At 37.6% G+C, this 15127-nt stretch overlaps 1 protein-coding gene across 1 annotated transcript in view; it reads right to left on the reverse strand.

The window, feature by feature from the left end:
* Positions 1-3611: 3611 nt before the first annotated feature.
* The window catches only part of NSG2 (neuronal vesicle trafficking associated 2), a 69204-nt gene continuing 57688 nt past the window's right edge, over positions 3612-15127 (reverse strand). The window contains exons 4-5 of the mRNA XM_070735878.1: positions 8340-8450; positions 3612-6828 (exon numbers count right to left, since the gene is read on the reverse strand). Of these exons, the coding sequence (XP_070591979.1) occupies positions 6637-6828; positions 8340-8450 (303 nt within the window). The 3' untranslated portion in view covers positions 3612-6636. The remainder of the gene's footprint in view (positions 6829-8339; positions 8451-15127) is intronic.

Below are 15127 nucleotides of genomic sequence, written 5' to 3' on the forward strand. Positions count from 1 at the left end.
TAGAGTCCATAAGAAAATACAAGAGAAAATACTGACAAACAACCCACAAATGTCTTTTTTTTCTATAGAGGTCATTTAAATGGCTCAGTATAAGACTTATGTTCTCTTTTACTTTCATATCTATATTTCTGTGCCTATGATGTGAGGAATCGAGGTTCCTTGTAATTGAGACTCAACGGCTAACTGAAGTTAAGTACACTGGCTGCTATTCTGAGTATCTTTCTTTTGACATTTGTGTCCAACTCATTGGATATTTTGTGGAGAAAAAGATAAGGGGTTTGAAAATTTCAGCCACATTAAGTAGTTCCACCAAACCCGGTGAAACCTACAACAGAATATACCTCCAAATGCATACTTATTGAGCTTTTAATGAAGCGAATGGTTACTTTATAGCAGTGGTTCTCAACCTGGGGGTCAGGACCCCTTTTGGGGTCGAATGACCATTTCACAGGGGCCGCCTAAGACCATGAGAAAAGACAAATTTCCTATGGTGTTAGGAACTAAATCTATTCTGGCGCCTTGGAACATATTTTTACAATCCAATCAATCAGGCATTTACAGTGGGGGTGTCCCTCTGACCTTCCTGCCAATCAGCTTAAAGCTTTGTTGGGAGAATTGGCACTAGACTTATGGTTGGGGGTCACCACAAGATGAGGAACTGTATTAAGGAGTCGCGGCATTAGAAAAGTTGAGAACCACTGCTTTATAGTAAACCCAAGTCAGGTACATGTAGAAAATTGGACTGTTAAGTCTACTCTTGAACATACACATTTAATTTCGGCATTCACATAGTAATGTCATAACTGTTTGTATTTTCATCTTGGCCATTTTTTTGCCTGCTGCTAGTGATGAAATCTCATGTTCCCAATGTTTTTGCCCAATGGGAGAAAAATTTGCTTGAGCAGCTGGTGCAAACATTGATTAATCAACAACTCTGTTACATGAGTATCACACAGAATAATTTCAAAGATTTCTTTGTTGTATTTACAGAGCTCATTGGCAGGCAAAACTATTTTTAATCTATAGCCTTGATTTAGCTGCATTCTCAATTGGTTCTTTATCTGTAAGAGAGACTAATGTGGGATCAGACTGAAATGTTTCCCCTATTTTCCAAGTTGACATTTCATAATGAAGAATAGATCTATACCTGTAATATCAACTATCTGTATTTCCTAAGACTAATTTTGCACTGGTTTTAGTACTACAGTGAATTCAGCTATTAACTCTCTTAAAACAACATGTTACTAATATTTTTTTAAAAACATAATGTTGGACATTGGAAAAAGTAGATAGGGTTAAGTTAAGTCATAATGAAATCTGCCTTCTGTGTTTTTTATTGCTCATGTGGTTTTATTGTATGTTGGAAGAAAAATAAAGGAAAATTTTATACCCCCCCAAAAAAGAATGAATTCTGCCTCTTTATATGAAGACATGAGAAAATGACTGTGCCTTGTTTCCACCTTGTCTACATTTTTCCATTAATAAATACATACTTGGGAAAACCCAAGAGCTTATCTCAAAACTGATATTTCCCAATCATGCTTACTGCAACAATTAGCAATGGAAAGGATGCAATAGCCACTCCAACTAACTTTGCTTGATAGTCTTGGTTTCTTTGAACTGGTTTTATTTCATGTTTAAATAAATCCCATTGGGATTGGGCGGCATAGAAGTTGAATTAAATAAATAAATGAATGAATGAATGAATGAATGAATGAATGATCTCTTGTCCTGTCAAATGATGGCTTGCATGTAATAGATTCAAACATGGAAAGTAGCATCTTCCCAGTGAAGGGCTACCAAAATTTTTACTACCACTCTATGGGTGTGGCTTATATAGGATGCCCTGCATTTTTGTTCAACATCTTTCAGTGCAAATTGGGCGCTCTGGGGTGGAGGTCCATTTTTGCTACCCCACTGCATCCCCCCCTGTCCGGGCAGTAGCCCACCCCAGCATCTTCCCCTCTCCAAGTCACACTATCATGTCCGCATTTGCAATGTTATTTTCTGTAGCAGAGATTGCAGAAACACAAAAGCTTCGATATAAACTAGAACTTTATGTGTGTAATTATTATGGTTTGATATATTCATGCAGTGGCAAAGTTATTACAAGTAAAGCTCATCCTACCGGAGGCAGTGAATAAAGACAATGTGTAGATGTACATGTGTTCTTGTGCATAATGCTGCATATGCATGCTCATCAATCCCCTAAAATGTATTGGCCCATATATTTTCTCTTTTTCTCATTATCTTTGTCCTCCCTAATTTCTGGAGCTGTGTGATGCATTCTTATACACTGCTCTCTTTTTATCTGATTCATTTTTTATCAAAAGTATATTTTTGGATAGACAAAAATCTTATTGAGCAGCATGGAAAAGGCTGAAATTTATATACTGTATCTTACTTACCTTGGCTGGTATTGAGAAGACTATGATTATAATCTCTGTTTCTATTATGATGTTGATTAAATCATAGTTTTCTCAGGGTTTGAAGTTTTCAGGAACAATTTTTCATCACTTCCCTCCTCCCAGGAAGGTATGAATTTCTCCGGAATAAGTTCATCTTGGATCTTAAAATAAGTGATGGCTGCAAAATGCTCACAAAGGAAAAGTGTATATACCAGGCATGTAGTGTGGTTACACGTACACGTGGGTGGCTGATGTCTAAGCAAAGTTGTCCAGCAGCAGACTTGAACGGTGAAGGACCCATCCATTCTGAAGTGTAACTCACTCCAATTATACAATGTTAATATACTTGACTGGCAGATGCCAGTTGAGTCCTGAAACTGGCAGTTGGGATCTCTATGAGACAGATCAACCTATGAATTGAGTTGATCTGAAGTAAGGTTGATCTGAGGTGAGAAATCACCTGTATATTTCTCTAAAAGATGCACATGTGTAAAAAAAATGTAAGAATAGTCTACTATGTTTTGTGAGGGTGAAATAAACATTCACAATCCATATTTTACCATTCCTAATATGTTCATCATATCCATGTAAATTCTTAGTGAGAAAATGGAAGGAAACAATGGTACCACAATAGTTGAGACTCTCAGACACATCTAATTTTATTTGTCCTGTCAGAAAAAGTCAAGAACTACACCAAAAATACTCCAGTCTCTTCTATCTACTGACATACAACAATCACAAAATTATAAATTATCCAGTCGCTGTGCTGGAAATTGTTTACTTTTTTTTCCCAATGGTTTTTTTTTTACATTTTTAGATGAGAAATGGATTTACAGATGTGGTATGAAGAAAGAGATAAAGACAGGGATAAAAAGACAATGAGATTTGGCACTACAGTTTTGGCTACATTATACAACCATTTATCATCACTTCTTTTGTTTTCCAGCTCCAGTAGAGTAGGCTCTCTTTAGTTTTTCTTGCAGGTAAACTCTAAATCAGGAATCTGATCTGGGGGGACAATCTTTAGGACTCTTAGTGATAATTTGATTAATTTTAAAACAGCTGTTGTTTGCTTAGCTTTTTTTCTACATTCAGGTTGATTTAATTTGCATAATTTGGACACAGCCAAGAATTCCCCCACTGATCACTCCCAAGCAACTCCTGTTAATACAAATTAAGATTTTGGGTGGATCACACCCTTGGTTTCTTTTTTTCTTCATGAAACTGAAGGTTAACTTCACACAAACCAGCTTTGGAAAACCAAGAATATTTAAATACACAATTCTTTCAAAAACATATATGAGATTACAGAGTTTCCTAATATGGCGTTTTAGATCAAACACACTCTTGAACTGCTTCCTCCTGTGTATTTATTCAGTAATTCTTATCATTCTAAATGGCTCTACTGATTTTGTGGAAGCCAATTTGTGGGGTTCTGAGGATTTCTGTTAAAATTCAGCATGTTTTATTTACTGAAGATGAACTCACTGTAGCTGTAATATAAGTCTATGTAGCACATTTACGCCTACGATTGGACTCGTGTGACTTGAGTCTTCTATCTAAGCACTGATCAGACCTTGAAATGGTTGGATCATGTGGCATTTATCAGTACTATTTTGGGGACTATGAAGTGCCATTACCTGTCAAGGCCACTAGTACTAATCCAGCTGCACTAGTAGCCTGTATATTTGTATAACACAATTCGTATAACACACTTTCTTAGATGATGCCAATGACTTGGTGCAAATGAACACAGACATTATGTTCCATTAAAGAGTAATGTATATGCTTGGCTTTTGAAACATATGTGAGTTCTTTTCCTGGAGGAAAAAAATGGCTTCCCAATGAGTAGCTCCATATCTCTTTACCACCTACATATTGACAATGATATTAGACGTTGATTTCATTAGTAAAAATGAATCCACAGAGTCAGTTAGGAGAATCGTCTTAAAAAGTGAAGCTATGATCTGCAATAGTGTATGGCATGATTACATGAGAATGTATAGAAAGACGCATGGGGTTTTTTTTGGCGGTAATAGTGGTTTATTCCACAGCTGTTCTGATAGTATATCATGGGTGAGTTTTAAAATTACTTTCCATTTCTTTAAAAAAAATGTTTAGTCATTGTATAGGATGAAGAACAATTGAAGAGGGAAGAATTTAAAAATGCCAGCATGCAAATGTGGCATAAAACAACAAGGTTATACTCCTAAAATCCTTTTTGTAACCTACTCATCATCTACACAATGTGCTAATTTAATTTGATATGCTTCGTCAAATACTGTCCAATACACAGGAGAACCAGTACCTCCATTATGATCTCTATTGCAGAAAATGTGAAGGTGAATAGCCAAATCTATGTTTCAGTTTGTGCTACTTCTAATCCAATTTCCACTTAAAAAAATTATTTCCTCTTTCCAAGTTTGTTTGTTTGCTTGTTTTGGTTGGTTGGTTGGGTTTCTGTCTTTTACATTTTGAGGAGAGTACAGTATTATCCAACTCTTTCAGATTATCAGGGGGGAAAAATGGCCCTTGGCAATATGGATGATAATTTTCTGAAGCTATCTGGTACCCTTTAGCATAAGGAGGGTAAGTGTTTAAATGTTGTCATAATATCACCAGAGAAAACAAATAACTTCTCTACTTGGGCTTTGAAAGGGCAGTCATATGCCTCGCGATGTCATAATGCATTATTTCTTCATTTTGGGGTCATGGTGGCTAGTAGCAAACACCATTGCTATTCTTCTTATTATGTATCTCTGGCAACATTTTATTTGTGTGATAACTCACCTGATTGGCTAACCATTTTTTACTTTTAATGTATTTTGGCAAACATACAGAAAACAGGCTATCTCTGTGTTACTTTGAATCTCTCTATTGCAGTGGTTCCCAATGTGGGGCCCATGTCCCACAGGGGCACAATTTGATTTTTAATGGGGGCAATTTGAACCTTGTTTAAATCAAGTTAATGGCCCTTTAGGTTTCCTCCACCTGAGTAGGAGTTTATTTTTTGAATAGTAAGAATTATATGTCACAGGTGAGTGGGCATCGGGATTTTAAAGATGCTTAGATGGGCATGGGCAAAAAATGGTTGGGAACCACTACTCTATTGTAAGAGTGGCTGGCCATTTGATGGCATGCAGTGGCATCTGTCTGTTGCTCTATTGAGCAAGATTCCCAGGAGCCAAATGGATATAAGCCTCTCATACTCCTTAAGGAATCAAAATAAAACCTGTTTCACTTCTATAATTCTTTGTGTTTATCTCAAATTCACCAAACAATAACCCCAACCCCGAGCCCTTCTGAAATAGCAGTTTGCCTTTTTCTCTGAGTCAAATTTTGCTTTGTTGTTTTTGAACTTTGGCAGTCAATTTTAGATTGTGGGAGGGCAGAATTGTTGTATTCAAAATTGGGTTGACAGTCAGGAGATACATAGGAACCTGCTTGCATTCACTTTCATGGCTAATATTTCCCTCTTGAGAAACAACCAAAGATTAGTAGCCACAATCCAATAGTTTAATGCATGCGTGGGGCTTTTGGTAAAGAGACAGGAGTTTCCTTGTGTGTATGGGCTTTCCCATTCATTTTAATGTTAAGGACAGAATAATGCACATTGGAGCACCAGTGGTGCTAAATTGTTTTAAAGGCATCCGGATAACATCACCATCCCTTGAAAACACTTTGAGATGGATTTTTGCCCAGACAATTATGTATTTTATTTGTATATGACGGTTGTGCATTATAAAGTTCCTCCATCAATCTGAACTTTCCTTTCATGTCACATTGTGATAAACAAATTCCCCACCTTTGTTTGCCAAGTTTCAAGGCTGTTTTCCCAGCCAAGAAAGGCCTAATAAATTATGTTTCCTATTTCTTTTACCTTCTTGTCATTGTTTTCTCGGTTTGCTTTTTTTGTTTCATTTTTATTTTCTTAACAAATACTTAGCAATGGTTTTAAAAATATTTGTACATTGTGAGATATAGTCAACACCTAACATGCCTTTGTACAAGATCCTGACTTAGTTACAAATTAACGAGAACAATGCACTAAAGGGGAGAGTGAGAATGAATGAAAGAGAGAAAACTATCCATTAAGATGACACCTGCACTTGGAGTTAGTGTATTCTCGTCACACCGATTAGCAAGGTGCCCTCTGTGAATTAGAGCAATGATTTAGAGACATGATGTGGTTTTCCCACTCCCTCCATCCCCAGGCCATCACATGGCTTTAATGGCCTTCTGTCTTAGTGGCCTTATTTTCATGATTTACCGATCCTGAAGAAAGCCAGGGAGATACAGACCGCGAGCTGGTTTGCTTAGCCATGCTGTAGTGGCTGATGACGGTGTAGAATCTGCCCCGGGAGTTGGAATCCTGAGCTGAATAGTAAGCATCGAGAGAAGCGGGAATGCACCTCTTATGCTGGAGATTGAGAGGGGGAAAAAAACAGGTACCACGAATACCAAATTAAGCAAAACCACTTTTTAATTATCTACTTGCCACCAGTTTAGCTCACCCTGACCCCCTTACAAAAGTTTAAATGTTTCAAATGAAATTCTAGCTCCGTGGCAGTTGACTATTGGCTGATCTCAAAAAGCTAAACCTAGAGTTGGGTCTGGCTATTACTTGAATGGGTGAAAGCCCAGACCTGTAGTTCAGACTATAGGACAGAGGTCTCCAAACTTGGCAATTTCAAGATTTGTGGACTTCAACTCACAGAGTTCTCCAGCCAGTGTTCTGGGAGTTGAAGTCCACAAGTATTAAAGTTGCCAAGTTTGGGGACCCCTGCCATAGGAAGTAATAAATGGAAAAATAGGGGGGGGAGATCAATTGGATACCATTCTGCATTGTTGCCAAAATAACTGCATGGATCTGCCCATGGAGCAAAAATCACCAACCAAAGAAACATTTGACATTGACTCAAAAGAAACATTTCTATCCTGGATGCAATTTGTTCTTAGAATAGTCCTGCAAATCTCAGAAAAGCTACAAGTACATATACAGTGTTCCCTCAATTTTCGCGGGGGATGCATTCCGAGACCACCTGCGAAAGTCGAATTTCCGCAAAGTAGAGATGCGGAAGTAAATACACTATTTTTGGCTATGAACAGTATCACAAGCCTTCCCTTAACACTTTAAACCCCTAAATTACCATTTCCCATTCCCTTAACAACCATTTAGATTATTATTCACCATGTTTATTTACTAAAGTTTATTTTTAAAAAAATTATTAAAAGTGGACGAAAGTTTGGCGATGACATATGACGTCATCAGGCGGGAAAAACCATGGTATAGGGGAAAAAACCATGAAGTATTTTTTAATTAATATTTTTGAAAACCCGTGGTATAGACTTTTTGCGAAGTTCGAACCCGCGAAAATCGACGAAACACTGTATTCTCAATCCAACTCTTTGTAGGTTATAGGCTAATAAAAAAAATATTGTCCTTAGATGTAAAAACATAGACATGCAATTCAACAAGACAGTAATCATGTTTGCGAATAGGTAATTTTTCTTCAATTTTATTAGTCTTACTCCTATTTCTCCTTTTATTATGAAAAATAAACTGAGAATCAATAAAGGTGTCCCAAAACTTTCAAATGCACAGTGCATAACTGTACGCCTCTTTCATTTTTAATCTGATGCAGAGACTAAGCTGAGTCAAACACCTAGTTTTTGTCAGCTTGTTCAAAAATAGATGGGGCTGGCTGACTGTAGTCCGCTTGAAGATTTATACCTGTCAGATTCAGAATAATTGAGGCTGTTGAAGGGTATTGCGGACCTTTATTTCCTAAAGCACTAACCACTTTTCAGCATGTTGTTGACAAATTATATCTTCAGTCCTGACAGAGGAAGGCAAGATTAAATTGTAGTCATGCAGCGAACTAGATTCTGTCGCTAGCTGAGACAGTTCATTCATCCCAGGCTTCTTACCTTATAAACAAATCCATCTGGGCAACTGTGGTCGTAGGTAAACGCTTTGTATACCACAAGAAAGACTATGCAGGCAAGGAAGGCAAGAGCCAGGCTTATGAGAATAGTGACCTGCAAAAACAATTAACAATTAACTTAATCTCTTGTCACTGGGAAATCATGTGTATTTATAGTCAGTTTAACAGATTTGTGGCTGTGGTTGTTTTTTAGCGCAACATGCAGCACTTAACTCCCATCAACACAGATATTAAAATGAATACAGGAATATTTTCGGAAAGGGTATATTAACTCTAGGAAAGCAAATTAATAACTATGGAGGAAAGCAGAAAGTTAAACTAGAACAGACTGCAGCAAGTGTTCATGAAGAGATATTAGAGATGTTAGCTTGATGTGGTGGTTAACCCTGCTGTTGTGTTCACATTTACTATACACTTGTACTGGGTTTAATGAAATGTAACAATCAACGTGTAATAAAAAGTAAACAAAATGAAAAAAAAACCCACACCCAGAGTAAGAACCCTTCAAATGAGGAAAAGCTAATTAATCACAAGTTTCAGATCCGCATGACTAATAATCTACAGGGTCTCAAATTTCATTTCGGGTCATATAGACCCAAGCATAATAGCAGGGTTAAGGTGCTAGCCTTGACATCAGGGGACTGTTTCTAGGCCAGTCTTAGGCTTAAAAGACACTGGGTGACTTTAAGCCAGTAATTCTCTCATCCCAATCCAATCCACTTAAGAGGGATGCTATTGCAAAGAAAATAGAAAGCAAGACCGTTAGGTCTCTCTGATGCCTTGAGTTACATACCTACCTACATACATGTAAGATAGATAATAGATAGATTATAGAGGAAATAGAGATAAGAGCTGCGAGAGCAATCATGGGCTTCCCTAGGTAAGGGCATGTTACACCAACACTCCGCAGTCTGCATTGGTTGCCGATCAGTTTCTGGTCACAATTCAAAGTGTTGGTTATGACCTATAAAGCCCTTCATGGCATCGGACCAGAATATCTCCGGGACCGCCTTCTGCCACACGAATCCCAGTGATCGATTAGGTCCATAGGATTGGCATTCTACGGGTCCCGTCGACGAAACAATGTCGTCTGGCAGGACCCAGGGGAAGAGTCTTCTCTGTGGCGGCCCCGACCCTCTGGAATCAACTCCCCCCCCGGAGATTAGGATTGCCCCCACCCTTCTTGCCTTTTGTAAACTCCTTAAAACCCACCTCTGTCGTCAGACATGGAGAAATTGATTCCCCTGGGTCGTTTCTGTTTTAAGTATGGTTTATATGAGATGTATGATTGCTTTTTATATTAAGGGTTTTTAAATTCATTTAATCAATTGGTTTTGTACTGTTTTATTGTTGTGAGCTGCTCCGAGTCTTCGGAGAGGGGCGGCATACAAATCTAATAAATAAAATAAATAAATAAGAGATCAGAGAGATTTTCTTGCATTATGGATATTAACTCCACTATTTCAATTATCATTTTTTTTCTCTATTACTCCCAATGTTTTTTTAATTCATTTTCATGTATATTGTTATGTTATTTCTACTCATTATGTAGTGGATGGGTGTTCAACTGGCAGGCCAGGGGCCAGGTGTGTCATGTACAGGCCATACCCAACCAGCTCTACCAAGGGGAAAACATCACAAAACATCATGTGGCAACAACATGACGTAGCATGTTTGATACCCAACATCTAAAGCTTTATAGAAAATCAGAAATTGAAGTCCAATCATGGACAAACTCTATAAGAATTTTAGCAATGGAATTTGGCCTAGGGAAATGTTCCTCTGTAGCAATAAATCAGGATAAAATCACAAACAGTAATGTTATTGAAATGCCAAATGGCTAAACTATCAAGAACCATCAGGATGAAGCCTATGAGTATCTGGTATTCAACTATGAGTTGAATAACATTAAACATAGATAAGTTAAAAGTGTGATTAATAAACAAGACATCAAAAGAGTGAGAATATTGCCAAGCACAAAGGTTAGAAATGCTATCAATACCTGGGTCATACTCATGATACTGCTAGAATTATTAACTAGATACAAGCTGAACTACACAGTTTAAACCAAAACAAGAAAACTGAACCACCATTCACTATGCATTAATCTCTGTAGTGATATTGATGGATTATAACTGCCCCACAGAAATGGAGGCAAAGGTTTTCTTCAAGTCAGACAAATTGTTGAAGAAGAAAAATGTGCATTCATTTATTATATAAAAGACAGTCAAGAACAAGCATTGATGCAAGTTAAAAATGAGAAAGTATTAAAGCAACAAGTAAATATTGAAAAAAACATAATAAAAATATGAACAAAAAATTGGCAAGGAAAAGGATTGCAAGTCTATTTTTAGAAATGAAGGTGGATAAAAGTAAAACCTGGCAATGGTTTACAACTGGAATATTAAAAAAAGAAAGTGAAGAATTGATTTTTGTTGCACAAGATGAGCGCTAACGAACTAATACAATTAAGGTGAGAATTGAAAAAATCATCAAATAATTCAAACTGCAGTTTGTGCAAAGAAGCAGATAAAATATATATCATATATTCAGCTTGTGAGAGATGTCATGCAAACTGATTATAAACAATGACATAACACAGCCACCAAAATTATTCACTGCTAAATCTGTAAAAACTATGACATATCAGTAATGAATTAGTGGGAATGTGTAGTTGAAAAAGTAGTTGAAGATGAGCATATTAAATTTTGTGGAATTCTGAATATAGCCTGATTAACATCTTGACTCATAATAACACTGTGGTTGAAAAGAAGAAAATGTGGATAATGGATATGGCATAGTAAATAGTAGATCGGATAATAAAATAGAAGACAAAGAATTGGAAATAACAGGAGACGAAAAAATCAGAGAGGATCACAAAGTATCAAGATCGGAAAAACTGAAACTGAAAGATTATGGCAGAAACTAGCCATGGCAGTCCCAGGGGTTATCAGCACACTGGATGTGCTGATTTTTGGGGGACCAAAAATATTTGGTTGAAAATCTGTGCATTGACATTTTAATTTGACAACTGGAAAAAAATCCACCCAACGTGGAATGCATATATACTATACTAATACATTAAAAACATCCTGGGTTCTTGGGAAAGAAGAATGCATATGAAAGCCAGCACCAGCTAAAGACTTGCAGCTGTGAGTTCACATTGTTTTGAAGAGATAATAATTGAACAACGACAATTGAACAAGCGAGTACAAGTGCACTAGAGAGCCTTCCGTCCCCTGTCCTATTGATCTCCTATATCTCCTATACATTTCTTCTATTCCTATATCTCTTCTTCTACTCTTTCATTGATATCTTCTATTACTATATCTTCTTTTCTATTATTTCTTAGATATATTTTACTATGAGTATCTCCTCTATAACCTTCATCATGTATTTTACTATGTGTATATAGATATATACCCACTAAAACCCTCATTGTGTATTGGACTAAATAAATGAATGAATGAATGAATGAATGAATAAGTCTAGAGAAAAGAGATATGGAAAGACAAAATATTATATTGCCAGCACATCATACAAAACTAGCAGGTAATGCAAAAAAAGGAGACTTGACCATGGAAAGTTGAAAAAAGAGATAGAGGGGCTAATTCTAAACAAAATAAATTCTTGACAAAATGCATTTAAGCCAAAATTGAGAAGATAGCACAGACAACAAAATAAGCTGAAGAAACAATGGATCATTAGTTGCTGAAAAAAGTGACAGACTCATTAGAAAAAGCAGCATAGCAAAGTAGCAACAATGGTATATTGGAATATGTGCATGAAACATCACTTGCCTGCAAGGAAGAACTGGTAGAACCAAAAAATAGACAAAGTAAATAGAAAATGAAGAAACTAAAGCATTCTGGAATTTTAGAATTCAAATAGATAAGCACCTGCCATAACATCCCATACTTAACAATTGCTGATAAGAAAGAAAAACATGTCTGGGTAGAGCAGTACTGCAGAAGAGAAGAGAAAGAACTGGAGAAAATACAAAGATTTACAATTAAAAATAGAATGACAATAGCAAAAAGAACAAAGATTTAGTCTGAACATCTGGCTGACTACGTGACCAACCACAATAAGAACAATAAACATTAATATCTGAAACTATTACTTTGCAGCATATACAGCATAAACAAGCTAATTTGGACTGGAATCTAATATCTCTAGGCAGAAAAACATAAAATATGCAATGCTAAATATCACCAAGTGGGTTTCCATCTGGCAATAAGAACACAAAAACACCTATGAAGCCAAGGGTCAAGATAACATAGTTTCCCACTGAGACGGATCTGGAAACAGCTCAAGGTGAAAAACATGACTTTCTGTATGAAAATGACAGAAATGTTATTGGCTGCAATGCACTCCAGGTATAAATGCTGGCTGATTTTGAGTATATTGATGCTGCCTTAGCCCGCTTGCTCAACTAATACTTTTTATTTATTTATTTTGTCCAATACACAATGAGGGTATCTATATACACATAGTAATACACGATGAAGGTTATAGAGGAGATACTAATAGTAAAATATATCTGAGAAATAATAGAAAAGAAGGTATAGTAATAGAATATATCAATGAAAGAATAGAAGAAGAGATATAGGAATAGAAGAAAAGTATAGGAGATATAGGAGAGCAATAGGACAGGGGACAGAAGGCACTCTAGTGCACTTGTACTCGCCCCTTACTGACCTCTTAGGAATCTGGATAGGTCAACTGTAGATAATACCCAGAGAATAGGAGAAGAAGGCAGGAGGGAAGAAGCAGAAAATAGGTCCAGCCTCAGTATCTGATTTGAAGAAACCATAAACAGTGATGCTCATTATTGCATCCTGCTCCCTCTTTTTCATTTTTAAAAATGGATTGTAACTGGGACAACTGGTGGGGCATGCATATTTTCAACGTGGAGCATGTTATTCACTTCTAAATGTATTGTTTATCTTCAAGAAAATGTAGCAGCAAAAGAAAAATGTAAATATAATGGAATGCACTCCACTATATAAGTATGCTGAATTCATTACCAAATTTATGAAATACCACTCCCCAATGCATACCAACTCCTTATAGTGTCCTTGTCAAGATATATCAGTCAGGAAGAACCTGTGGCCCAGTAAACTAAATTGTTTCTATTCACTGACTATCGTATATTTCTAAGATAGTAGGGCTAGCATGCTGAGGCAGGAAGGGATAAATAATAAGGTCACACAGATGTGTTTATCTGAAAAATTCGAACATCATGCTGTAATTGCCACTACGTCTGCCTTTTGTTTTCTCTTGTCGTTGTAAAGTAGTGGACTAAAGCTGACTAAATTCACTTCCACTGCTTCACTGACTGGACATGGGGTGGAGATGTAAAGCTGGGTATCATCTGTATATTGATGATACCTCACCCCATGCCCTTGGATGATCTCACCCAGCGGTTTCATGTAGATATTAAATAGCAGGGGGGAGAGGACTGACTCCTGAGGCACCCCACAAGGGAGAAACCTAGAGGTCGACCTCTGACCCCCCACTAACACCGACTGCGACCGACTGGAAAGGTAGGAGGAGAACCACTGAAGAACAGTGCCTCCCACTCCCAACCCCTCCAGCCGGCGCAGAAGGAGACCATGATTGATGGTATCGAAAGCCGCTGAGAAGTCAAGAAGCACCAGGACAGAGGATAAACCCCTGTCCCGGGCCTGCCAGAGATCATCCATCAGAGCGACCAAAGCAGTTTCCGTGCTGTAGCCGGGCCTGAATCCTGACTGGTATTTGTATTTGTTCTGCCGGCAGGGTAATTAATCCAGGAAGACACACACCACATGATAAAAGGAAAACCCAAAAGTTTTTATAAACAGAAAAACAGAAACAGCTCCCTTTTTAAATGTCAAAGGGATTTTCTGGTACACACAAGGCACAGGTTAAATGCAGTCCAATGGCTCACCCAATAACTGGGAAATTGAGTCCAATTCTAAAGTCCAGAGAGTTCACACACACAATCCTGAACAGCAAAAACCAAAATGACGAAATAATGAATCAGATAAACTGCCATGAGGCTAAAACATCAGGCTGCACTTTTATCTGTAGCACCAATTACAGCAGCCCCACCCAACCACAGGTGGCCTCATTTTCTCTTGTAATAATCCTTCAGTTGTTGTCTCCTATGCATCACTCTACGCATGCGTGGATGTGTCATTAATTCTTGTTCAGAATCCAAGGATGATACAGATGACTGATCTCCTCCTGGGTTGTCTGCCAAACTCCCCTCTTCCCTATCACTCACGCTTCCTTGGTCAGAGGAGACTTCGTCAGCAGATTCTACTGGGAGCAAAATAGGCCTGTGGCATGTGGATGTCTCCCCCACATCCACATCCACATTCCTTGGGGCAGGAGCTGGGCCAGAGCTAACAACAACAGTATTGGTATTAGTATTAGCATTTTTTGCACCTTTTCCAGTTCCATTATATCCTTCTTGAGGTACGGTGACAGAGAACAGAATCTTGTGATATTCAGGTTTGTCATACTAACCATTCTATCCACCCAACCCTAGTGCTATCTCCTGTTAGATCCTTCCACCATGACCTACAAAATTGAAACCACTTCCATTTGTTTTGTATAAACATTTGTATGCCTCTTCTTATTTTAAAAAATCCAAAGTGGTTGACAGTACAATTCAACCAACCAGAATGATAAGCTAAATCATCCAAGGTGGCATTCAACCGGTTCAGACCAGTTTAGGTGAACCTGTAGCGGTGACCCACCCACCTGCCTCTGAACATA

This window comes from Erythrolamprus reginae, chromosome 2, assembly GCF_031021105.1.
Source record: "Erythrolamprus reginae isolate rEryReg1 chromosome 2, rEryReg1.hap1, whole genome shotgun sequence".
Taxonomy (NCBI): Eukaryota; Metazoa; Chordata; class Lepidosauria; order Squamata; family Dipsadidae; genus Erythrolamprus; species Erythrolamprus reginae.